Below are 24,615 nucleotides of genomic sequence, written 5' to 3' on the forward strand. Positions count from 1 at the left end.
ACTGTATTAGACCTAGGTTAGACGTGGCATATAGAACTAATTCTTTTTCCGGAGCCTCTCCTCAGCTCACATGCTCCAAGGCTTTACGTTTGCGCGTCTTTCTTTGTTCCTGAAGTAATAGATCTGCGTTTCAGCCTACTGACTAGTAAGATCTAATTCGTAACTCCTTTGACTTGTATTTAACCACATGCATCCATGACTTAGCTGCCATAAAGAAATTTGCTACGGACACGTGTATGAGAGGCTGCGTGCTGCCAGGTCATGACTTTTATACGTAAGATACTTCCTATTGTGTTTTGACACCGAGATCACGCCGTAATCTCCGCGCCAGCGCCGGCGCTAACCTCCTGCTCCTGTTTGACCGCCGCCGCCTCGGCCTTAGCGCGCTTCTTCCGGGCTCTACGGACTTCAATTTCGACCTGGGCCATCTGAGCATCTACAGAGACTAGTTTGGGGATGACTTGCTCGATTGCCTGGATGCTTTGCGCCTGCGCTTGCCGTAGAGGCATGGGCGTTAGCAGTCCGAACCATCTCAGCGGGTCTTTCTGCTGTCCCTTCTGAGACTCGCGAGCCTCCTCCTCCTTTTCCTTTTCTTTACTCGCGTCCCTGGTGCCGTCATCCGTAGCAGCCCCCTTTTCCGATTGGGCCAGCCCAGCTTCCGTACTCCCGGCAGTGACGGCAAACGCGGGGACATCCTGGTCGCCGCCCAGAGTGATAGCCACTTTTCTAGAGGCCTGCATGCGCTCGTCGTAGTATTCTTGGCCAAACCGCATTCCTCGCTCGGCGGCAAAGTTGGCACGTGCGATGTTCTGATATATGCCTGTTTGCAAGCTGCTGAGCTGCTCTCTGAGCGTCGTGTATTCGTGGAGGAGGTGAAGATAGCGCTCTAGGAGCTTGTCAATGTGGTCGACCTCCATGGTGGAAAAGAGAGCTGTCCTTCGACCGTTTTAGAGGAGAGATATTGCAGGTTTCAGAAAAGGGGGAATATTCGTGGACTTCAACATTAAGACAGTGAAGTTGAAGTTACGGTAAGTTGAGTAAGCCAGCGACGCCACACTTAGCTAAAAGGTGGCTTGACAGGTAGTTATTTAGGGGTAAATACTACTTCGTACCACCCAGGTACTTTAGCTGTTTTTACTTATTCAACTCGCAGAATCTTTTACATTTATTAAACTGCTTTCTAAGAAATCGTACCAAGTAATTTTATGTGGCTCTTACAACTGGCATATGCAAACTGTCTTGGCCTCATTCTTATCTGCAGAACACACCGTTCATTGCGAGCCCTACCGGAGGATCCAACTGGCCTAAGGACAAGACGCGAGAGAAGGATTCGAACCAAGTATCCAAAGCTCCACGAAGATTGACGTTTGAACTTGAAAGCAGGGTTGTTTGGACTCCCTTCACAACTTTGTTTGCTTTTCTTCCCTCCACAATTCCCATGCCGTCATCCAGTCGATCCCGAGGCATATACGGAGACGGCTATTTAGCTACTATAGCCGCAGTCTTCGAAGTCGGAAGTGCCGTGACAAATCCTAAGGACAAACGAGGCATCACAGGGAGACCTCTCGAAAGACCATGAGGGTTATACACATCTATCTCTTGTGCTTCCAAACGTCATGTGTCGTGATTGACAGGCTTCTTTTACAACGCCAATCGCAAGATCAAGATCGTCTAGCCGTTGCCTTGCACTACTGCCACGTAGTACAAGTGTCCTCGTCCGGGGCGCGTACGAAGAGGTCTTCGTATGATCTAGATGTGAAAATTATACCAATTGTAGCTGCAGATACCCTACCCCAAACCCTTTGATCGACTGCTTCGCCACGGGCACTATATTCAATTACCTTGATTACCTACACAAGAGCTGTGTACCTAATGCATCCTCCTTCTTTTTCTTGCCTTACTCCGAACGCGCATGCACTTAACTTGGGACAGAGCAACTAGATCAATTTTGCGACGAGACACGGCTAGGTGAATGTTTATGTGTCGGGGATGCAAGTCTCGCTCCGAGTATATATTGCAGACATAGTCGCGTCGAATTATTCCGCCTTGCGTCTATTAACTGCTGGTTCGTTGCGTATCACTGCAGGTTGCATGCAGATTGGTCCTGATTATACGTATGTAATACCTAGGTTAGGTGTAGGTTGGGTAGATGTTGAATGTAAACCTTGGAACTATATCAATAATCTCAGCTTCTCAGCTCTGTGTGCCTGTACAGACGAGGCGAAACCAAGTTTGCTTTTTTGGTTTGTTATCAACGTAAGGCTCGTTGCGTAGATTTGTTCTAGAAAAGGGGTGGGAGGGTCTTCGCCTCATCTGCGACTTTGCAGCTGTAAGTATCCTTTTTCTCACCTTACGTCGTCATGAAGGACCCTGATGACGCATGAGAAAAGGCACGGGGCAGAAAAAGTATGCGCCGGATCAATTAAGCTAGTCGGCTCCAAACTAACCCAAAATGTACGGTATTATTATGCTTCACGTGTATGTAATAATGTAATAATGTAATAAGCCTAGGGTCGATAACACGGAGACATCAATAATGACACGATAGTAAACAATTGCTAAAATGATTCATTGACCCTCTTAGCTCCTTGTTGATTTCCCGAATCCCCTTCAGGCATAAAGGTATACAAAGCATTGCGCATATCCTGGTCCTGGCTCTCGTCGATGCCATATTAGCGATAGCTGTAAATGCAGTGGTGAGACGATGGATTTCAAAAAAGGACTGCCCTCTTTTGTCATCATTCTCTTTATCTTATTCACGTTTTTTTCTATCCGTTATTAATGACACAGCAGGGGGGTATTGGTCAGAAGCTATACATAAACGAATAGTTATGATCCAGTCAATTTGCCTTGCTCCATGTGGTGTGATAAGTGATGAATGTAGATCCGTAGCAGATTCCCTAGACGAATCGATCCTTTAGCTGCATGTCCCCATAGCTCCTGTCAAGCTGTATGGGGCATTTCTAAGAAATTAAGATCAAAAAGGGGAGGTACGTACCATTTTATCTACTACATGCACGCACTACTAATCCGTACATGTAACATGAGTCTGTGCAAGTGCAAGTGCAAGTCAAATCAAAAACTCCCCTAAGCCCACCTGCAATTCCGCGCCGCTTCACACCCCAATCGCACCCCAATCGCACCCCCGAAGCAGACTTACCTGGCAAAGCACACCCCCAAGCCGGGCAAGCCTCAGGGAATAGAAAATCACCAGAGCACCAGCACCTGCACCTGCCGACCAAGACCAAGACCAACCCCCAGCTTGAAATTCCCACCTGCACTTGCACTGCATTGGACCTGGTCTGCCGCCTGCCAATCTCGTTGAGCTCAGTCCCTGCCCTGTTCCGTCCCGTCGTCCTCGATTCTTTCTCATCCGCCGATACTTTTTCGATTTCCATTTACAATTCTCTTTGTGATATTGCATCTCGCGCCGAGTCTCCAGCATCCAGCATCCAGCATCTAACTTCCAGCCTCCAGCCTCCTAGTCTTTCCCTTCACCGCCGGCACCTATCGAGGTTTAGACTTGAGACATCGTCCCCTCCAAGCCTCAAACTAACCCCTCTGCCTTCTTTTTTTCTTCTTCCCCGACGCCTTTTTTCTCTCCTGCGAGTCAAAAACGGCCGATACCTGCCGACATTTCAAGACAGCTCGCGATAAGACAGCTTCTTAATCAGGGACATCAACATATCGTTCCTGCTCCTGCAAAGGAGCTTAGCAAGTCAACATGGTTGTTGCAACAATCAAGTTAGTCAATATTACTTTCTTTATTCTCCTAATCTGCTGCATCATTATCTATTCCTGTGATGGAAAGGCGCGACTGCGTTATAGACATGTCTCCGTGGCGTGCGACTCTTCATGTTTCATACGCATATATTCCACCTTGCTTCTCAGACGTATGCCACGCGTCGTTACTTTTGTGCTCGTCTAATACTATACGCACCCCGCGACAATATGGCAAATTGCTAATATCTCGGTTCTACTTGCAGGTGCGTGGTTGTTGGTGATGGTGCCGTTGGCAAGACTTGCTTGCTCATCAGCTACACAACCAACAAGTTCCCTTCGGAATATGTACCCACGGTTTTCGACAACTATGCAGTCACGGTCATGTGAGTTCCAATACGAGATTTCGAGTCGTGCTCCTGTTCAAACTACGACCCCTGGTGGGCTCAGAATGTGCTGGCCAAATGGTCAATTGGATTATAAAGTAGGCTTTTGAAGTCAGCATGGACCGAGGCTGACTTTCCTTCCCTTGTAGGATAGGAGATGAGCCTTACACTCTTGGATTATTCGATACCGCCGGTCAAGAAGATTACGATCGTCTACGACCCCTATCATACCCGCAAACCGACGTCTTCTTAGTGTGCTTCAGCGTCACATCGCCCGCCTCCTTCGAGAACGTTCGAGAGAAGTGGTTCCCCGAGGTTCATCACCACTGCCCTGGCGTACCCTGCCTCATCGTCGGCACCCAGACAGATTTGAGAGATGACGCCAGCGTTCGGGAGAAGCTTGCCAAGCAGAAGATGCAGCCGGTGCGCAAGGAAGATGGGGAACGAATGGCCAAGGAACTCGGTGCGGTCAAGTACGTAGAGTGTAGCGCTCTCACTCAGTACAAGCTGAAGGACGTATTCGACGAGGTTTGTCGTTTCCCTGTTGGACAAGCTACCCAAATTCTAACTATTCCTAGGCCATCGTTGCAGCACTAGAGCCTCCGGCGCCGAAGAAGAAGCCTCACAAGTGCTTAATTCTATAATGTCGTTTAGTTGGACAAGCCCTATGGCATTTCCTCCTTCGTTCCTTCAGCATCACTACAGGCTGCAACAACAACAAGCTCCAACAAGCATTGGAAGGCATAAGGATATGTCATTTTTGGACCTTTTCCACGACATCTGCATTTCTCGTAATAGGCGATTTTTTAGACATGTGCGCTTGTGATAGCACAAGTGGATAGGATTCAGAATGAATCAACTACGCGCGGAAGCATACCGCCTAAGTGAGGTAGCATTGGAACAGCTAGACTAAGAGACGCCCATATAGGGTTCCAGTTCTAGCCTATCCGGGGCAGAAGAAGCCTCTTACAGTCCAGAAAATTCTTGAGGTCCGGAATATAGACAGATACACCGACAGCGGACAAGGGCCCGTCCTCGACATAAGAGGCAAGGCACCGACTACTTTCCCTCTGGACAAGAACTCGAGTCATACTGGCCCCGATTCTGTTTTCTCTTTTTACTACTTTCTAGCAGCCAGGGTTTGGAGGGGAATTCATGAACGCAGGCAGGACTTTGATAGGATTGTTTGGCGATCGGAGTGCATCTGAATTGATTTGATCGTCTATCTTGCCAATGGCATCGTGTGTGACTCTTTAATGACCCCTTGGACGTGCTTGTCTTATATCCGGACAGCCGTAAGTGCTTCTTCCCGTAAATTTTTTCTTTCTTTTTTTATTTATTTTTATTTTTTATTTTTTTAGTTTTCTCCCCAACTTCGACTACCGAATCTCTTTGTCTGCTTGACCCCAAATGAGGAAGGAAACATTGGCGACGGGTGAAAATAACCCGACTTCTACCGATTATCAATTATACTCCCATATCCCATCTAAATCCGTAGCACAACAAACTACCTACGTGGCATGCTCAATGTCTCGGTCAAGTATACTATTTCGACGGAGGACCACGTATGAGGGCTATGCTTTGAGAGGTATAATTCTCGTAACACAAGCCGGGACCAGACCCGTAAAGGCCGCATAGCCCTACAAGTGCCACTTGCATCGAATATTTTGTCGAAGTTTGTTTTCTATTTATATAATTCTACCTTTTCTTTTTTTCGTTAGAAAAGTCTGTCTCGGTGTAGCTACACAATTATTTCGATGCTCTTAGATCAGGTATTTACGTAGTTACACACTACTGCAACCGCCTAACAGACCTGCATATTATGTACATGACTAGTAGTTCTGTATATGTATGTACATATAGACGTATAAGCTTAGGTCCCCAGATGAGGTAATTACCTCGGCGGTATCAGGAATGGAGCTGAAGAAAATAAATATTATGGAAACCTATAGATTTTTTACTGTTAACTAGCTGCATAGTAAGTAACAAGCTTCCAAGTCAGACAGATCTTGCGTCTTACGGGTAGGATGAGACGGCTAAATGTATGTGGAATCCTGTAAGTGCTACCAACAGTGGTTTTTATCTTCTTTCTTTTAGGTAAGCCCATTCATCTACGTATCGTCAGCTCATTACGGATACATGATTAAAAACCATCGGGTCGGCTTTAACCCCATCTGCTTCCTAATACGAAAAACCAAGTCTCTAAGAAAACGGAATGATGATGGCATGGCTTGCGAGAACAGAGAAAGGCAAGGCAGAATATGAAACGAGACATGCCGCCATAGGCTAAGAGGTCTACGATAAAAAACGCCATGTTATCCAAACCCGCATATGACACCTCACTAATTGTACCCAGCCGTCGAAAAATGAAACGTGGGGTCCCTACGCTGCTGTTGCTTCTCGTCCTCTAAGTTATACGCACGCCTATTAGCAAGGTGAAGCTACTTAGGTGCATACACTACTACTACGCACCATATGTATGCACTCCAAGTTTATGCGTGTCCATTAAGGAAAAAGACTTGCTGTTAGACTTGCTGTTACGTATGGAGCTTGTTGCAGAACGCCCATGGCTGCTGCAAAAAGAAACGCTATCGCCGGAGCCGGGATTCTTGCGCATAGTAGTTCTAGTAGTTCTAGGGTTGCATTGCATAGAAGCACCACGGCCAATAGAATGCGGACGGGTGCCTAAGACTTCTTTTTTATCTTGGCTTCGCTCCGGACCGCTGCCGAAACTACTGCTACTACTGGCCACTTATCTACTCCGCTCCGGTGTGGGATCGCAGAAGGCGAGATAGTAGAATATCTATAGAGTAATGTCTATCTTGGTATCTATCTAGAGATAAACATTGATGCTGGAGAGATTATAATACTGGATTTTCCTTTGCGTCTTCTAGATTTGAAAGTGTTTGCTTACGGCCTACATTTGCATTGCGTTTACGTCTAATTTGTTGTTGTTGATAAGTCCCGTATAGAGGGAGCCAGACGTAATGAGATCGAAGGACCTTATCTGTCTTGCCCTAAGTTGCTTCTCGGCACTCGTCCAAGCTTGCGGCGGACATGACCATCAGGTTAGAGAATGGACTCAAGAGGAACTTGACGAATTAGAAAAGAAATGGGGGGCGGAGGTAAGCAAAAAGGACATCTCGTTATTTCGACTATAGCATATGCGACATACAGCGAATAAGGGTCAAAGATTCTGGCTGAATAGGTCGAGGTAATGGTCATACGACGATATCTACACGAAAGAAAAAGGGTGTCATTCTCTTGACCCTCAGGCGCAGCAATGATTTTCAAATCGCATATTTAACCAGTCTACCGAATCATATATATTAACAACTTACCGCGTACAGTGGGGGTTCTCGGGGATTTCCACGTTCGCTCACCTGGAATATCACAAGTGTCTAACGACGCCGAGCGAGCTCTTCGACATCGCCATCATCGGCGCTCCCTTTGATACCGCGGTGAGCTACCGGCCTGGTGAGTCTGAGTCTGCTTTGCTTATTCACGAGATCGCGAATTCATCTCTCTCACGAGGAGTCCTCCTCGTCTGTTTCTTCCTGCTTTCGAAGTTTACCTATATTCTCACCCGCCAGGTAATATTCTCATCCGCCCCTGAACCGTACCACTAAGCAGATAATATAATAGGAGCGCGCTTCGGCCCCCGCGCCATCCGCGCAGCCTCGGCGCGGCAGACCTCCTTCCGAGGCTTCAACCCCCGCGCCGGAATCAACCCCTACGCGAGCTGGGCGCGGATCTTGGACTGCGGAGACATCCCCGTAGTCCCGGTAGACAACGCGGTGGCGGTGAAGCAGATGACAGCTGCGTTCACGGAGCTCGGGGCGCGCGCCCCGTCTTCACCCTCCCTGCACCCGCGCCCTAAGCTCGTCACGCTGGGCGGCGATCACAGCCTATCCCTACCGGCGCTGCGAGCGGCGTTCGCAGCCCACGGCCCGCTGCGCGTGCTCCATTTCGACGCGCACCTGGATACCTGGCACCCGGCCAAATACCCCAGCTACTGGGCCTCGGAGCAGTCGCGCTTCACGCACGGCTCCATGTTTTACTTGGCTGGGGAAGAGGGACTGATAGCGAACGGGACGGGGTCCGCAAGTGTGCATGCTGGGTTGCGGACACGGCTGTCTGGCTTGGAAGACTACGAAGACGACGATGCGCAGAACTGGGTGCGTATTAGTGCGGATGATGTCGATGAGCTGGGGACGAAGGGGATTGTAGAGAGTATCATGGGCACGCTGGGGACGGAGGACCCGGTTTACTTATCGGTTGATATCGACGTGTTAGATCCGGCGTTTGCGCCAGGGACGGGGACGCCGGAGCCGGGAGGGTGGACTACGCGGGAACTGATCCGGATACTGAGGGGGATTGAGGGGTTGAATCTTGTAGGCGCGGATGTGGTGGAGGTTGCGCCGGCATATCAGGGGGTTGGGGAGGAGACGGCGCTGGCGGCGGCGCAGGTTGTGTTTGAGATACTGAGTAGTATGGTTAAGAGGGGGTTGAAGGAGATGGGGAAGACGGGGGCGAGTGGGGAGGGGAATGGCGATAGGGATGAGTTATAGACGTAGGGGATATCTATACGGAGTAGCTCCGTTTCGAGCGCGGGTAGAGATACTTGAGGTATTAGGCGGGAATAGCTACTGGGTTTGGAGTTATGTTTGGTGAAGAGTTTGAGCTAGATGTTACGGTGGGATGACTAACTCGGTGACAATATGATGGAGTTGTTGCGTGAAGATTCTGAGTATAAAAGCAACACTAATTTTCTACGGTGTAGTCTTCAGACTAGATATCCGATGAAACTATTTTCACGAACAGATTCAAGAAGAGCATTGTTATCCGGGCTATGCTCCAATTGATAGCCGGGCTATGTTTCATTTTTTTGAGATCACGTGATGCGCCCCCCGCATCCTTCGGCCAATCAATTCACACCATTTCAACCTTTGAACTTATACACATACCTTTACATACATACTCATCTTTCAATTCAAATAACTTTCTTGATATAATCTCCCTTTTCTCAACACATATATCGTTAAATAGCCCGTAAAATTAGGAAAATTATGATACTAATTGCATCATTCTAGGTAATTTATTCAATTTACAAAAGGTAGTAAAACTATGTATAATACTGTAAGACCTTAACCGTGTTATTATATACCGACAATTGCAAGATATTCATTTGCACATATAAAATCGAATTAAATGGCTAACATAGTGCGACCGGTACCATTATTTTTCTTATTTTACGGGCTATCTAATGATATATGTTGCAAGGAGACGGTAACTATATTGAAAAAGTTATTTAAATTGAAAGATGAGTATGTTGGCATTGGTATATGCATTGGTGTATATGGGGGTACGTATTGGGGTACGTACTTGTTTGAATCGTTTTTAAGAGTCTGATTGGCTGATAAGGTGCGGGGGCGCATCACGTGATCTCGAAAAAAAAATGAAACATAGCCCGGCTATCAATTGGAGTATAGCCCGGATAACAATGCTCTTCAAGAATATCTCATCTACAAAGTAATTTTATCGATATCATGGTCCAAGTAGTTTACTCATGCTCATTATTCCTGGGCATTTGGGGGCTGAAGTCACAATCTAGTCAGTCTCGACGCTCGCATCACAATCGTACACCTCAAGGACAGAATAGATCATATCCGATATCGCAGACTAGATCCTGGGCTTGGAGAGATAAGAAATGCATGTGGTAGACCCTTGAAACTGATGCTTCATGTTACACATAGGCTGGCTTATCTTAGGTACCTAAGGTAACTTGAATTTCAACAGGGCGAGCTTCTGAAACTGCTATCAATAAAATTCATCGGAGAATGCGTGAGGCAACAACCAAAAAGAGGCAGAGCAGATAAATGCCGGCTAATTAAAGTAGATGTAGGAAAAAGAAAGAACGAACCAAGTGCTACTTCTTATCAACAATTTTTGATATTTGATTACCCCACCACAGCCCACCATCGATTTCATAAACCCACTAATTCAGTCCAGCTTTCACATCCATCCCACCTTCGAACCTGCGAACCTGCGAACAGAATTCGGGAAACAAACGTCGTCGCACTCGCGCAGCTTGCAGCCCTCGAGATTTGGACGGGAACCGCCGTCTAGAATAGCACAATCATGTCTGCCGTTCAAGAATTGGCCCAGAGGGTCAAGAACGACGAGAAGTGCTACGTCGACACCGACGCAGGCAAGGACGACGAGACTGCTGATGGCTCCGAGTTTAAGCCATACAAGTCGCTGGCCTACGCATATATCCGGAACTTCGAGAAGCCTACACCCCAGTATCAGACTCGAGCCTCCGAAACTGGTCCCGTCGGACCTGACGAAGACCCTTCCGTAAGACTCTTGTGGAAGGAACCCGCCAAGAGCGCCCTCAAGAAAGCCCAAGGAGCCCTCGACGCACACAAGAAGAAAGTTCAGAAGCAGCAACAGGCTGCTGCTGCCGAGGCCGAGATCAAGAAGCAGAGGCTGCAGAACCTCGAGGCTGCTAAGAAGATTGTGCTCAAGCAGGATGAGTCATTACCCAAGCCTATCAGGATTAAGATTAGCCGCAAAGACATCGAGCTTGGAGAGGGTGACAAGAAGGGCACACGAGTCAAGGTCTTTGGAAGAATCCACCGCCTACGAGTACAAAAGCAGGCCACCTTTATTACCTTGGTCGACGGATATGGACAGCTGCAATGCATATTGGCTGCTGGTGACCTTACTAAGACCTACGATGCTCTAACTTTCGCCCAGGGTACCTCGCTTGCCCTGTATGGTGAGATGCGCAAGGTCCTTGCTGGACAGACAGCCCCCGACGACAGAGAGTTGCACGTGGACTACTACGAGGTTCTGGGCGCGTCACCAAGCGACGAGGATGCCATCACCAACAAGGTCTCGTCCCAGCAGAACCAATGGGATGCCCAGATGCTTGATAACCGACACCTGGTTCTCCGAGGCGAGAATGCCTCTGCGATCATGAAGATCCGAGCAGCAGTGGAGGGCGCTTTCACGAAGGTCTACGAGGAACTACACCTCACTAAGGTCTCGCCCCCTGCCCTGGTGCAAACTCAGGTCGAAGGCGGTGCGACTCTCTTCAGCGCGCCCTACTACGATGAGATGGCCTATTTGACTCAGTCGTCTCAACTCTACCTCGAGACCGTTATCCCGAGCCTCGGAGATGTTTACTGCATCGAGAAATCATTCCGTGCCGAGAAGAGTTTGACGCGCCGTCATCTTTCCGAGTACACCCATATCGAGGCCGAATTGGATTATATCAACTTCGACGAGCTGCTCGATCACCTTGAAGAAGTCATCTGCCGGGTCATCGATATTGTCCTTGCCAACCCAATTATCGCCGCTCATCTGAAAGAACTCAACCCCACTTTCCAAAAACCCGCTCGACCATTCTTGCGCATGAAGTATACGGACGCCATCGACTGGCTCAACGCGCAAGACCCCCCTATCCCGAACGAGGAGGGCAACCCCCACGTTTTCGGAGATGATATCGCGGAGGCCGCGGAACGTAGGATGACAGACATCATCAACCGACCTATCTTCCTGACACATTTCCCCGTGGAAATCAAGGCTTTCTACATGAAGAAGGATCCCTCAGACCTACGAGTAACCGAGAGTGTAGATTGCTTGATGCCAGGCGTCGGCGAGATCGTTGGCGGTAGTATGAGGATGGAAGGATATGAGGAGCTGCTCGAGGCATACAAGAAGCAGGGCATCGACGCCAAAGACTACTACTGGTACACTGACCAGCGCAAGTGAGTCTTCCCCCCTAGGATTCATCATCTCGATTTGAAGCTAACTGTTAGCATAGGTACGGTACTTCTCCCCACGGTGGATATGGTCTCGGCCTTGAACGATTCCTGGCTTGGATTGCCAACCAGCACACTGTCCGCACGACTTGTCTATACCCCCGCTTTATGGGACGATGCAAGCCTTGAGCGGTGATGACAAGTGTTCCTTCTTAGATGCTGGGTCTCTGCACGAGGTTTGCCGCTGGGACTTGCGGGAAGCATGCGACGACAGATCTGGTGGATCCAAAGCAGGATGTGATTGGGCTTGAGGAAAGCGGTCAAGCTTATGAGCAACTAGACGATGCTTTCCGAGATTAGCTATTCCGTTATTCCGTTATTCCGTGAATAGACCGTTCCTTTGAAGGATTGAAGGACACGTCGGCGACAGCTAATATTCGAGTCTTGTTGGCATTTCTCCGAGTGAGAATGACATGTGGTGACCGACTCTCCTAACTAAGCCATAGTTGATCATTCACTGGCTCTGAAATCGGGACGATCTTTTCATACTCCCAAGTCTTGACGCCGCTCGTAATAAGCCATTATATAACCGGACGTCTAAGCCGTTCCTTCGTAGTCCTCATAGCCGAAATAGTCCCGGAAGAGACTGGACACGTTTCTCCAGAGTCTATGCTGAAGATTCGGCCCCAGTGAGATAAGTTATAGCAATGTTTCTTAGTACGTGGACTGGAGTGACATAGATATGAATACTTGATAGGGTTGTGCGTATATTTGTATTCAGTACTTAGACTGTTAGGTTAGGAAGAGTAAATCAACAGGTAAAGCGAATCTCGGCATACGAGCGGCGTAAATGATGCGAGCATAATGAAGAACCGTCAGCTTTTCCAAGCTACACGTATCACTTGTGATAGACACAACTGGCGGTATGTAGGACAAGTTGGCTTGCTCCACGATTTCCGAGCAGGTACATTAGTACTAACTATTTTAAGTATTTCATGTTCTACAAATATATGTACATATGTAACCTCATAACAAGAAATAAGATTTAACAAGCCACTTCAGCGGCATATTGTCGGTGTTTATGGCATTATAGCTGACGAGCGAGATTACAGCGCTTCTGCAAATACGCAGGCGCAAAGGCACAGTCTTCCCGTCGTTAAATTCCCACGAGAACAGATAAAATTGGAAAGATCCAGATCCAATGTAGGGTGCGACTCTGGGTAAGTTTGTACCTACAGGAAAAGCGTATCTCTGCGTGGTCGTACTGCATTCCGCGCTAATATATTGCGCACCTCGGGTACCTTGCCGTAGCGCCGTAGCAGTGACCGTAGGGACCGTAGGGACCGCAGGGACCGCCTCTTCGGGTGGGGCAGGGTGAGAGGTTGTGTGGTTTTATTTTTCAATCGGGGATTTTTCCTGGGAAATAGGGGGTTTTCCTTGGCTGCATTGAGTGGTGTACTATGGCAAGTAGTTTTCGTCTACGGAACAGTAGTAAGCAAGTAAGGGGAAGTCGAAATTGAAAAGAGAGAGAAAAGGAAAAAAGGGGATGAATGGGGTCGATATAAATCAAATGTATAAAATACATCTACATATATTGCCTACCGTACATAAATCCTGCATATGCAACTTTTGATGCGGGTGGCTTAGAGAGATTTCACAGATATGCGACTTATACCCGGGGAGACATAAGAGAGCATGGCATGGCTGACATGCAAGGCACAACGTCTCTGCGGTCAGAAGCCGCCAAACATTGCAGGAGGTTATGCGGGGGGAGGGTTCAACGATGATACGACGAGATATCAGAGTTTCATGTCGCATGGATGCACAGCTGAAGTCCGCTTTAACTAACGCCTTAACGCGCGGAGAATATAATATGTATTGTATCGTCTCGAGGTCACGTTGTTAGTCTTGACACCATTGACGAACGACAACTTGCGATACCAACGAGACCAGAAGGAATTGATAAGGCTGGGCCCCAGGGCTTGGGCTTGGGCTGTCCGGTTCCAGGCGTAGGGGATCCCAAATCGAGATGACCGTTCGTGGTCCGGACCCGCTGGACCTGTCTGAACCATGGTCCACGGATGGGCAATTGATCGTCTCTCGTACCGCATTCATGTCTCATTAGATGGAAGCCAGCTTGCAGATGCATCGAAAGAATTGATGAATGCCTATCGTTTCGTTTCTATTCTAACGGCAAGACGGAACTCTTTTCGCGGATATGCATAACCTGGCTAGTGAACTCGCGTGCATTACTATCGCAGGGTCTATATCCCCTGATCCCATCTGCATAATGTTTTCGACGAGCTGTAACTCGTGTCTACATAGTAGACCCTGTAGACCCCATGTCTATTGGCACGAGTCTAATGACCTGCTAAGCTGGCGATGGGGCTCTTGGAGTGCGTATGTACATAGACGACGGCATTTCCCAACCCTCATATATACATATTCGAATGCCCCTTGACGAGGAAGATATTCGAGACATCGAATATTGAGATATTGAGATATTGAGATACGAACCGGTTCTAATCTTATGTTGCCATCTCAAGTCACCGGAGGCAATTTTAGGTATCGGGAGAGGTCCGTGTGACAAGTCAATGGGCCGCCGAGTCTTGGCGGACCGAATATCCCATCAAACTCTCGAAAGCCATCGAGTTGAAACGTCGAAAATGAGGCTGAATTTTGACATATACGTAATAGCTGTCAGCCGTTGGAATTTCTTAACTGCGAGGTCGAATATCAATTGCTCTCTTGCACTACTTATTCCCCCCATTGACCGTAGATATATGCATATATGGAAATACGCATAGTTACGAAGTAATACTTAAAACCCGTGCGGAAATAGCCTGTCTGTCCCTGATCTGAAACTACGGGCAAAGTCGCGGAATATTACTCGTGAGAGTACCGTCGCATACGTCTCCATGTTGAAATGGTACCTTTCATCTTAACTTGCTGTATTTAAGCGTCAGCTAAAAAAAAACCCCTTGTTCCTTTGGGGACAGTTACCCAAAGGGACCATTTAAGGGGTACACGGAAACAGCTTCGACTTCGTACAGTATCTCAAGTACCTTCCTTAGACTGGGTCTAAAATATATACCTGGTAGGTACCATGTGGTAAGAGAAGGGTAACTAAAAAAAAAGGGTACGCGACAACTTGGACAGGCGTAAGAAAAAAATAACAAGGTGGGTGCCCAGGTGGAAGGAAGATGTTCAAAATGGGTTTAGCAGCTGCAAGCTATTTCATTAAAACTAGCGCCCCCCATTTTTGGACATTTTGGCAATCTGCACCAACCGAAGTCGTCCAATTATTTTCCTCCATTTTTCTGCTCGTCTCCTTCTCCTTCATACGGAGTAGCTCAAGTCTCTCTTTTTCTCCCCCCCTACCTTACGCTCTAACTCCTCTTCCTTATCCTTATTCTACCTCCTATTGTATCTTACCTATCCAATCCTTCTTTGCCGTCTCCTCGTTTTCCAGAGCCATTGGATCTTTTTCCAGCTTTTATTTACCTACGCTCATTCGCTATACTTTCTTAATATTCTTTATAAACTTCTGCGCGCGCCAAGCTTCCTATCCCTTTTTTTTTTTTTTTTTTTCGCCTAAGAGACAGCTCGCCAATTTAATCTGTCCGCGCCAGCCAGCCCGTAGCGAATCTACCGGCGAACCCTTACGAGGACTCGACGACGAAGGCTTTGTCGTCGCTGTAACTTCTCGACGCTCTTTTCCAGCAAGTCACAGTTCGCTCGCTTTGGAGGAATAATCTTCGTATCGTCTTTGTTCGACGTGGTCAGACTATCGACACAGATCAAAGGACCAGTATAAGCCAAACCGACGCCTATTCGCCGAGGCAACTTATTCTTGTCTTGCCTTTTCCATCCTGGCCAGCTCTAGGTAATACCGGACAACATTTACGTTGCTGCACTCTACGAGATATTTTCACCTTGACCGATTCGATCATTGCGCGTCATCTTGGCGAGAAACCACCGAACCCGTCGCATATAGTCTATATCCATCTTTCTCGGTGGTGCCTCTTTATTCGATTAGAGATACCCATTATATTTTCAGCTAAACTATCGTTTGGACAAACTCGAAGTTGTTCCGTTTACTCTTTGGCCAATAGCTGTTATAATATCCAATATTGCTTCTTATATTAGGATCCTAGCGACGTTCCGGGTCCTATTTCTCCATTCTGCCCTCGTGCCTATTTTCGGGCACGTCTAATCTTTCAAAACGGCGGTTTTATCGCACGTCTCGCGGGACAGCCTTGTCCCTCCTCATCTTCTCGGGATGCAGGACCTCTCGCTCAACGGTGGCGTCCCCACTGGCCCTGCCGGCAACCCAGGTCGGTTTGGCCATGTATCTAAGCCTTCAAACAGCGATACCGGTTTCTCTCATGGCGCTTTCACCTCTAATATTTCTGGGTTTGCCGACAGGCACCCCCGCCGTGGCAACATCCCTTCGATCAACACCCAGAACCAATTGAGCCCGCCTGCCCCCAACAGCATTCCCGATATGACTACACCCGGCACTGGTTTCGATATGCAGTTCACTCCTCTTCTTCCGTCTCAGTTGCTCCTCGGTAGCCCGTTTCAACCCGGAACCCCTGCTGCTTTTGCCAGTCCCCAGTTCCAGAACATGTCCGCATTTCAGCATGGTCAACAGCATAATGGTCAGCAGCATAACAACATCGCAAGCCCCGTTCAGCAGAGCCTGTCTCCTCAAGCTTACCAGTCGATGGTGTCCCCTTCCACATACGGCGCTCCTCAGTTCTTTCAGCCGCAGTCTCCTAGTGGTTCTTTCAACATGAACGGCCAAATGCAATCTCAGTCGCCAACCCTAAGTCCCGGCATCGTTACGGGTACTAGCAGGACTGTATATCTCGGCAATATCCCCCCAGATACTTCCGCCGAGGAGATTCTTGGTCATGTGAGGAGCGGGCAGATCGAATCCGTTCGGCTACTTCCCGACAAGAACTGCGCGTTCATTTCTTTCCTCGACGCCAATGCTGCGACCCATTTCCACTCGGATGCCATCTTGAAGAAGCTCTGCATCAAGGGACAGGATATCAAGATTGGTTGGGGTAAGCCGTCTCAGGTACCCACCTCTGTTGCGTTGGCCGTCCAGCAATCTGGCGCTTCTCGAAACGTTTACCTTGGAAACCTGCCGGAGGATATTCCCGAAGAAGAGCTACGCGAGGACCTCGGCAAGTTTGGGGCTATCGACACAATCAAGATCGTCCGGGAGAAGAACATTGCCTTCATCCACTTCTTGTCTATTGCCAATGCTATGAAGGCCGTGCAACAACTGCCCCAAGAACCCAAGTGGCAGTCGCCTCGCCGCGTTTACTACGGCAAGGACCGATGTGCCTATGTTTCGAAGACGCAGCAGCAGAATGCGGCTCAGTACCTTGGTATCGCACCTGGATATGCTCACATGTTGACCGGCCAAGACCGCGAAGTTATTTCTAGTGCTCTTGCCCAGCAGTCGGTGGCAGCCGCAGCCGTTGCGACTACGGCTGGTGGTATAAACAACCTTGGCAACCGAACAATCTATCTGGGCAATATTCATCCGGAGACTACGATTGAGGAGATTTGCAACGTCGTGCGAGGTGGATTACTTCACCATATTCGGTACATTCCTGATAAGCACATCTGCTTCGTTACTTTCATTGATCCGACTGCGGCTGCTTCTTTCTATGCTCTAAGCAATCTTCAGGGTTTGATGATTCACAACCGTCGTCTGAAGATTGGTTGGGGAAAGCACTCTGGCGCTCTTCCACCAGCCATTGCGTTGGCCGTCAGCGGCGGCGCCTCTCGCAATGTCTACATTGGCAACTTGGACGAGACTTGGACCGAAGAAAGATTGAGACAGGATTTCTCTGAATATGGTGAGATTGAGTTGGTCAACGCCCTACGCGAGAAGAGCTGTGCTTTTGTCAACTTTACGAACATTGCGAATGCTATCAAGGCTATCGAGGCCGTTCGAAGCAAAGAAGAATACAGGAAGTTTAAGGTGAACTTTGGAAAAGATCGTTGCGGAAACCAGCCCCGACAGCTTCAACAACAAGCCCAGTCGCCCCGCGGAGAAGGTGTGGCCTCGCCTCTCCCAGTTGGTAGCGGAAGCAACAACTCTCCGACCAACCCGACTTCGCCTCAGTCTGCCAACAACGTCAGCATGTTTGCTAATGGCAACAATCCGCTCACCCTGTACTTAAACCAAGTGTCGCAGCAGGCTCAACAGCACCAGCAGCAACAGCACCAGATGCTGGCTTCCCAGCAGGCGGCGTTGTTCGGAACTGCTGCATCCTCGCCCAACGAGCTATCATTGGATATTCCCCAGTCCGGTTCCGGCTCTGGTCATGGACAGTCCGCGAGCATCTCGAACGGATATGCGAACAATGCGTCGGGCGCGCCGACAATCGGTGGCCTTCTTGCGCCTGTTAATGCTCGAGCACAGCACAACCGTGCTGTGAGCCTGCCTGTTTTTGCCCCTGGGTTCGAGAACGGAGGGAACAGTCCTATTAGCGCAATCGGCGGCCACAGCGAGGGAGAGCGCCGAGGGCACCAATATCAAGCAAGCTTCGGCGGCATGGGCTCTGGCCTTGGCCTTGCCATCCAGGGTGGCCTGAATGGCTGGGTCGAAGAGGAGGTTGCCAACTGATTCGACGCGCCGTTCCAAAGGCGACTACCAGGGAAAGATAATATGTTGTAATCGCTGCGTTGATTTTCTTCGGCGTTCTTTATTCAGCTTTCAATGGCTACTGTTGGCATTTCCTGTATGATCTTTGTAAAACCCCTTGAACTTTCCCGGTCATTCGACCCCACGAGAAGAGAAAGGTTGTTAATCAACTTTGCGCCTCCCGAAAGAATATGATGATGTCCAATGCCTTAATTTGGGTAGTTGGACGTGTGATGGGAGGAGAAAGGAGAAAGCTTCGTCTCTGAAAACGAGATCTGAGGCAGGTTCGATAGGAATTTTGAGTGATGGGAGTGGCATGAGGATAGATGGAAATAGAAAGGGATGTGGCCGACAGCGGTCCTGATTGTCGAGAGGTTATTGGTAGTATTTCAGTATCTCTTGGTATAGTTCTGCTGTCATTGCATAACATCTCAGTCTTAAAATATGATAGGAGGGTATTAATATGACAATTGAAAAGCTCTCCTGGTTCTGTTTTGTGATCTGTCGTGTGAATCTTGATGTTGTATTTGTTGCCTTGTTGCTTTGTTGCTTTGTTGCCTTGTTGCCTTGTTGCCTTTCAGGAACACTTTAACATATTCCGTTGCAAAGTGACATTGCAACTTGTCAATTTAGGTATATAGCTTGAGACTCTAAGCTTTCAATCTCTATTAATATAAATGATGTTATATTCTTTCCAGCCTAATGCTTAACCATAGCGCCTTGATTCTTGATGTTGATATTTCGAAGTACCTATCATGCAATAGCTTATGTACGTGTGCGCAAGCTGAGCTGAGCTGCAGCCACAAGACGCCCGTGTCCTTCTTTCTTTTTGATTCATCTCTTCTCTTTCGACTAATTCAAACAGTACACTGCCAACTTACTTTATTTGCAAGTATCTCATTTTGACTCATGCTCATGCCTCATTAATAACCGGCCGGCTCAGGCTTTTCCGGGAACGCAGGACCCCGGATGTTATTCCTACACTGCTGCTTCCAATTGCGTGGGACGAATTTGTCGACGATGGCTTTGAATGCCGTCTATTCGGTCATTAGCTCAGAGGCATCTTTCACTCATGTTTGGTGCCAATAGGCAAATGTAGGAAACTCACCAGCGTGCAGAAGCTCTCGTCGCCCTCGAGATGGTTGCCCGGGGTTCTACAGCCCGGCACCGTGACAACCTCGTCATTATATCGTATCCGCACGTAGTACTCCTCCAGCTTCGCCCTCTCCTCAGCCGATAGCTCTTCACTCCGCTTGCGACCGATACCCGGCGGTGGGCTGCCGGGCTTCGCGCGGGTCGACGAGAATAGCGAGCCGAACCAGCCGGGCTTGCTAGCCTGGGCGGGACCGGTTTCTGCCGGGGGTACCGTCGCCGCGCCGTGCTGATACGGGTTTGCTGGTTTGGAACGGGTGGTGTCTGCTTTCCGGAACATCTCGATGGCGATGTGACTGGTGTAAGGGGGCCACTTGTCGCTCTCGTACGCTCCCAAGCTAGCTAATACACCGGCGAGTGTGGTATCGTGGCACCCGCTCAGCCCGAACCGGATGGGCGTGGCGCCCTTACCTTCTGTTACGGGGCCGCTCTCTAGCTTCCGTGCTACCTCGTACTCTCCGTCGGCAGTCGAGCGCTCGGCGCTCCCCACCATGCGGCTTACGACGTCGCCTAATAAACCTCCAATTCCTAGTGCCCGATACTCTTGACTCTCCTTGTACCCCGCGAACCACTCCTCGACACCAATTTTCTCGATGATCTCGCGCCCCTTTGGGTCGTAGAATTCCTTAGGCAACCGCGTCTCCGGTCCATGTGCTAGCGTCGAGTTGATCGTGTCCATGATACCACTTAGACGTGGCCGTCCGTCCACAGCCACACGCGGCGAGTCCTCCGGCATCCATTTTCCGTACAACTTGCTCAGGTACGCCATTTCCTCCGTGTCGTTCCAGCGCTCGGCGGTGCGTTGGGCAAAAGCCCGCGATAGCGCTGCGAAACGCCTACAGTTGCTGTCGTTAGGGAATAGGGTCTCGTCGCCCGGGGCGCGCGTTAGGATAGCTGGGGGCGGGAACTTAGGGGCCCGCGTATGCGACGGATATAAACCCGTGAACGTCTCCTGAACAGAGTCCAACGCTCTCGGGATCGGCGTTGCGCGCAGGTACAGGCTATCGGCACTGAGCAAGACTGGAGGTAGGAAGCGCAACTGGTCGACGTAGAGAGTACGCAGACGAGTACCAAGGTCGAAGGTAGTCTCGCGGCCGCGGTCAGTCAACATACCCATCTCGCACACACCGTCGAATTCGCCGGCGGGGCCCTGGGCGAGTACGGGTTCGTCATTGGGGCCGAATGCCTCGAGGCGGCGCTTCCACTCGAAAGTGGAGAATTGGCCGGTATGGCGGTCTAGCACGGCGGACTTGAGCTGGTGGACGGCGCTGCAGTAGGGCCAGAAAGCGGGCAGGCCGGTATTCTGAAAACGGACGGACACGGGAGAACGCTCGCCATGACGGAGGAGGATCTGGACTAGCTGCAGCTGTAGATTCTCCGGGTATAGCGTCTTGAGCTCATCTTCTGTGTACGGAGGTCTGGGGATTAGGGATGTCATTATAATAGAAGACCGAAGTGATAGGAAGACCAATATTTGGAAAGTTGGACTAAGAGAGAGAGCTATGGAACGAGCCGAGGCTTTACTCGGCTGGGAGACAAGTCCAACCTGAATTGAAGCAAAAGCCGGAATTGTGTAATGACGGAAATGAGAAATGAATAAGAGTTGACTTTAGTGTACCTAGGTAGTTATGTATTTTAGAAGTAGTGACTTTTTAAGCTTCTTTCAACATGATGCCTTTGTTGCTTGCTCTTACCCTTGCGAGCTGCAACTTGCCTTGATAAGCTTGGCAGCTACATATTACCTGAACTTGGTAAGGTTAAGGCTATCAACGGTACCTAGCGGATTAACAGGTACCTACCTGCCCGAGCTCTAAGTCGGCATTGAAACCCTATCAACCTCCGATCCAATCCCGAGCAGCAATTGTTCGATCCATTATTTTCTTCACTACTTGTCGCTAACAACTCCGGGCTGTCTATAAATATTCTGCCACCTCGCGATACTTGTCTCGCCCTTCATATGTCATGAGGGGCTCCAGATCTACCTGCTTGCTGTGTCGCCACTTAGCAGCAAGTTCGGGCGGCGCAGACTTAAGAGTAGCGAAATGGCAAATCCACGCATCGCGATTTTCGACCACGGCCACCCCGCGAAGCGATGACTCGACGATCGCGTCGACGACTCCAACCTCCAATGCGCCTCCCCCTTCAGAGGTGGCAGCCGACACTTCAGGACTGGACAAAGTTCGGAGGGTAGTGCAAAATGACCACAAGAGCACTTCCGACATAAAATGGCCTCAGAATAGATCCAGAAAGGTCCCAGGGGCAGCTGGCGACTCAGCTCGGGTGGACGCCTTGTTCCAACAGATCGTCCACAAGCAAACTACAGACAAAGATGCACCAGTTGGAACGCAACAAACAAATCCCAATATGGACTTGGCTCTCGTCGAAGCCATTGGAAAGCTAAAGCTTATGGTCGAAAGGGACGAACCCGAGGCAGACGCATATGCCTACCTCAAATCGGAGATATACCCGTTACTTCAAGAACCAGACGTAACCGTACCCAGGGTTTTCTCTATGGTAGTGTTGAGGCTGATGGAAAAAGTCGTTGCTGCTAAGAAGGAGTCGATACGTTCACCTGAGCTACCAACAGTTGCCGACATTTTTCGGGTTTACACGGATATTGGCGAAATGAAGCCTCAGCGATGGGCCGTACTCGCGGGAGAATTAATCCAGAAAATCATAGAGATAGATCCCTCCGCCGAGGAGCAAGACCCTGCCATAGTCGAAGGTGGACTTGCCACCCGCGATGCCATGCTCGCGGATCTTGTCGAATCCTGGAAAGTTCTCTCCCTACCTCAAACCACACCCGTGGCGCCTGATGATGAGTTGATGGATGGGTTCTGGTTCCCGAAACTCGATAAATTCTCCCTGCAGAAGTTTTCACGTGAAGGAAACTTCCCCGCGGCTTTCAGTAGTATTTTCCCACAATATCCCCCACACAATGTCGGTGCTCCTGTGGCCCTCTTAGCCATTGCCACATATGCTTTGTTGCTCGATGACCAACGAAGCAATCTCGATGTCAGACAAAGTGCTGCTCGTTTTGTCTCTCAAGTAGCCTATCTCATCTCATTTGTGAATTATCGAGATGATGCCTTGCGGAAAGAAATCTCAAACACCTTCCCGGCGATTAAAGAGTATGTTATGGCGCGGTGGCTCGACATCAAGGCACAGCTAAAAGACAGAATTGAGTCGATGGCGACGTCTGCCACATACGCAGAATCCAATAAATCCTTATATTCGGCCAATCACGATAAAATCAACCCGATCTCCATGGGAACTCATCTCAACCATGCATATCTAACCCGGAACACTAGCGAGGTAGACAGGACCTGGCAAAGGTTTGTAGGGTCCGAGAAAGATATTCCTTTGGAAAAGGCTGCTGAGCTTCGAATGTACCCCGATCTTTTCGACTTCTTCATTTATACTCGCATGGCCTTGAACCAGCCTGATCATGCCATCGCCGCGCTAAATACTCTGCGCAAAGTCGGGCTTAGACCGACGATGAAGACGTGGAACAGCATGCTCGACGGTTGTAAGAAGTCTCGCAACGTCAACGGCATCAAGAATGTGTGGGCAAAACTTGCGGGGTCCGGAATGAAGCTGGATGCGAAGCTATGGACCACTCGTATAGCCGGCCTCATTGAATCTGGTGATGTCGAGAGCGGAATAAGAGCCCTAGAGGAGATGACGAAATTGTGGAATAGTAGCTCGAAAGAAGAGAACACCACGGCTGTCAAACCGACTATAGAGCCTGTCAATGCTGCCCTCAACGGTCTAGTACGTCAGCACCAAGTCGCCGCTGCCGAAAGTCTCCTAGCTTGGGCGGCTCGGCAAGGTATCAAACCTGATATCTTCACATACAATATCCTATTAGGCCGCTTCGTTCGGGATGGAAGGATTGAGGACGTGCGGCGAATATTTACTATGATGCAGGGTGCCGGCGTATCTGCGAACGAAGCGACATTTACGATAGTGCTGGACGAGGCGTTTACTACGATAGATCCGGATGACATAGAAGAACAAACGAGAACGGTGATAGGTATGCTCGGCCACATGAAAGCGGTCGGGATGGAACCGAACCTGCAGACATACGGCAAGATAATTTATCGCCTCCTCCAGTTCGGCGACCGGGCCAGTAATGGCATCAAGACCGTGCTAGCTCATCTATGGGGCCACGGCTACGAGCTCTCGCCACAAATCTTCACGATGCTGATGGAACATTACTTCTCGCGCAACCCCCCCGACCTAGACTCCGTCGACTCGCTATTGCAGCGCCGCCGCGTACTTAACTACGATCACGTGGAAGACAATATCTTATACGACCGCATCATTAAGGGCTACGCACTAGCCGGCCGGCCCTCCAAGGCCCTTGAGTATTATTACAAGCTTAGCGCTGCCGGCGCCACTATCATCCTATCTACACAGATAGAGCTACTATATTCGCTGCTCCGCGACGGCCGCGTCGACGACGCGCGCGACATGGTCGCTAATACAAAGAGGCTGTTTGAGGAGTCGCACAGCGCCTCGGACGAGGTAGAGAGCGCCCGGTTCTGGGGCCATCGCTTCTGGCAGCTGGCTTTCTCGAATGGCCTCATCGAGGAGAGAGATGCTGCTGCTGCCCGTGTTTCTTCCCAGATTGGTGAGACTTAGCTTAGCAGCCTGTAAATATTGCATGTAAATGGCGTAAGCATAGATCTCGGGGCATGACATGTAGACTTGGTTGAAGACTTGGTTGAAAACTTGGTTGAAAACTTTGTGGCACGTGTTATAAATGAATAAAGTGACGAGTTCAAAATAATTCCGATTAGACTGCGTGACTTAGGTACCTAAGATCTCAGAACTCCGGACTCCTTTCCTTGGGCACTTATTTGAGCGTAAACAGCAGCGGTAGTAGCAGTCGTTGGCGTGTATACAA

At 49.3% G+C, this 24,615-nt stretch overlaps 8 protein-coding genes across 8 annotated transcripts; 6 read left to right on the plus strand and 2 right to left on the minus strand.

Annotated features, from left to right (window-relative positions):
• Window positions 1–78: 78 nt before the first annotated feature.
• Window positions 79–1,129, minus strand: F4817DRAFT_185971 (uncharacterized protein). The gene has a single exon (XM_049298407.1). It carries the CDS (start codon window positions 915–917, stop codon window positions 309–311), a length of 609 nt encoding a protein of 202 aa, XP_049157142.1. The 5' UTR covers window positions 918–1,129; the 3' UTR covers window positions 79–308.
• Window positions 1,130–1,470: 341 nt separating this feature from the next.
• On the plus strand, window positions 1,471–1,898 carry F4817DRAFT_186174 (uncharacterized protein). Its single transcript, XM_049298408.1, has one exon. It carries the CDS (start codon window positions 1,576–1,578, stop codon window positions 1,804–1,806), a length of 231 nt encoding a protein of 76 aa, XP_049157143.1. The 5' UTR covers window positions 1,471–1,575; the 3' UTR covers window positions 1,807–1,898.
• A 1,198-nt stretch (window positions 1,899–3,096) lies between these two features.
• On the plus strand, window positions 3,097–5,358 carry F4817DRAFT_344003 (cell division control protein 42). Its single transcript, XM_049304082.1, has 4 exons — window positions 3,097–3,744; window positions 3,987–4,106; window positions 4,256–4,634; window positions 4,685–5,358. Exons 1-4 carry the CDS (start codon window positions 3,725–3,727, stop codon window positions 4,748–4,750), a joined length of 585 nt encoding a protein of 194 aa, XP_049157144.1. The 5' UTR covers window positions 3,097–3,724; the 3' UTR covers window positions 4,751–5,358.
• A 1,494-nt stretch (window positions 5,359–6,852) lies between these two features.
• Window positions 6,853–9,084, plus strand: F4817DRAFT_344012 (Arginase/deacetylase). Its single transcript, XM_049304083.1, has 3 exons — window positions 6,853–7,231; window positions 7,457–7,583; window positions 7,752–9,084. The coding sequence occupies exons 1-3, from the start codon at window positions 7,094–7,096 to the stop codon at window positions 8,675–8,677; spliced, it is 1,191 nt and encodes a 396-aa protein (XP_049157145.1). The 5' UTR covers window positions 6,853–7,093; the 3' UTR covers window positions 8,678–9,084.
• Window positions 9,085–9,611: 527 nt separating this feature from the next.
• On the plus strand, window positions 9,612–12,753 carry F4817DRAFT_344016 (asparaginyl-tRNA synthetase). The gene is made up of 3 exons (XM_049304084.1): window positions 9,612–9,719; window positions 9,863–11,884; window positions 11,941–12,753. Exons 2-3 carry the CDS (start codon window positions 10,248–10,250, stop codon window positions 12,065–12,067), a joined length of 1,764 nt encoding a protein of 587 aa, XP_049157146.1. The 5' UTR covers window positions 9,612–9,719; window positions 9,863–10,247; the 3' UTR covers window positions 12,068–12,753.
• Window positions 12,754–15,896: 3,143 nt separating this feature from the next.
• On the plus strand, window positions 15,897–18,625 carry F4817DRAFT_186385 (uncharacterized protein). The gene has a single exon (XM_049298411.1). The coding sequence runs from the start codon at window positions 16,161–16,163 to the stop codon at window positions 18,531–18,533; it is 2,373 nt and encodes a 790-aa protein (XP_049157147.1). The 5' UTR covers window positions 15,897–16,160; the 3' UTR covers window positions 18,534–18,625.
• An 840-nt stretch (window positions 18,626–19,465) lies between these two features.
• Window positions 19,466–21,456, minus strand: F4817DRAFT_186382 (phosphoglycerate mutase-like protein). The gene is made up of 2 exons (XM_049298410.1): window positions 19,660–21,456; window positions 19,466–19,588 (listed from the first exon to the last, which is right to left on the minus strand). Exons 1-2 carry the CDS (start codon window positions 21,139–21,141, stop codon window positions 19,475–19,477), a joined length of 1,596 nt encoding a protein of 531 aa, XP_049157148.1. The 5' UTR covers window positions 21,142–21,456; the 3' UTR covers window positions 19,466–19,474.
• F4817DRAFT_186406 (uncharacterized protein) lies at window positions 21,443–24,497 on the plus strand. Its single transcript, XM_049298412.1, has one exon. It carries the CDS (start codon window positions 21,666–21,668, stop codon window positions 24,348–24,350), a length of 2,685 nt encoding a protein of 894 aa, XP_049157149.1. The 5' UTR covers window positions 21,443–21,665; the 3' UTR covers window positions 24,351–24,497.
• The last annotated feature ends 118 nt before the right edge of the window (window positions 24,498–24,615 follow it).

Source organism: Daldinia loculata, assembly GCF_022478755.1.
Source record: "Daldinia loculata strain CBS 113971 unplaced genomic scaffold F4817scaffold_40, whole genome shotgun sequence".
Classification (NCBI taxonomy): domain Eukaryota; kingdom Fungi; phylum Ascomycota; class Sordariomycetes; order Xylariales; family Hypoxylaceae; genus Daldinia; species Daldinia loculata.

Excerpts from the sequence above, each read along its gene's own strand:
- F4817DRAFT_185971 (XM_049298407.1), bottom strand. The coding sequence starts at position 917 with ATGGAGGTCGACCACATTGACAAGCTCCTAGAGCGCTATCTTCACCTC.
- F4817DRAFT_186174 (XM_049298408.1), top strand. The coding sequence starts at position 1,576 with ATGAGGGTTATACACATCTATCTCTTGTGCTTCCAAACGTCATGTGTC.
- F4817DRAFT_344003 (XM_049304082.1), top strand. The coding sequence starts at position 3,725 with ATGGTTGTTGCAACAATCAA. Across the intron at positions 4,107-4,255 it reads AACTATGCAGTCACGGTCAT|GATAGGAGATGAGCCTTACA; the intron begins GTGAGTTCCAAT and ends CTTCCCTTGTAG. Across the intron at positions 4,635-4,684 it reads TGAAGGACGTATTCGACGAG|GCCATCGTTGCAGCACTAGA; the intron begins GTTTGTCGTTTC and ends AACTATTCCTAG.
- F4817DRAFT_344012 (XM_049304083.1), top strand. The coding sequence starts at position 7,094 with ATGAGATCGAAGGACCTTATCTGTCTTGCCCTAAGTTGCTTCTCGGCA. Across the intron at positions 7,232-7,456 it reads AAAAGAAATGGGGGGCGGAG|TGGGGGTTCTCGGGGATTTC; the intron begins GTAAGCAAAAAG and ends TACCGCGTACAG. Across the intron at positions 7,584-7,751 it reads CGCGGTGAGCTACCGGCCTG|GAGCGCGCTTCGGCCCCCGC; the intron begins GTGAGTCTGAGT and ends ATAATATAATAG.
- F4817DRAFT_344016 (XM_049304084.1), top strand. The coding sequence starts at position 10,248 with ATGTCTGCCGTTCAAGAATTGGCCCAGAGGGTCAAGAACGACGAGAAG. Across the intron at positions 11,885-11,940 it reads TGGTACACTGACCAGCGCAA|GTACGGTACTTCTCCCCACG; the intron begins GTGAGTCTTCCC and ends CTGTTAGCATAG.
- F4817DRAFT_186385 (XM_049298411.1), top strand. The coding sequence starts at position 16,161 with ATGCAGGACCTCTCGCTCAACGGTGGCGTCCCCACTGGCCCTGCCGGC.
- F4817DRAFT_186382 (XM_049298410.1), bottom strand. The coding sequence starts at position 21,141 with ATGACATCCCTAATCCCCAGACCTCCGTACACAGAAGATGAGCTCAAG. Across the intron at positions 19,589-19,659 it reads ACGAGAGCTTCTGCACGCTG|ACGGCATTCAAAGCCATCGT; the intron begins GTGAGTTTCCTA and ends ATGACCGAATAG.
- F4817DRAFT_186406 (XM_049298412.1), top strand. The coding sequence starts at position 21,666 with ATGAGGGGCTCCAGATCTACCTGCTTGCTGTGTCGCCACTTAGCAGCA.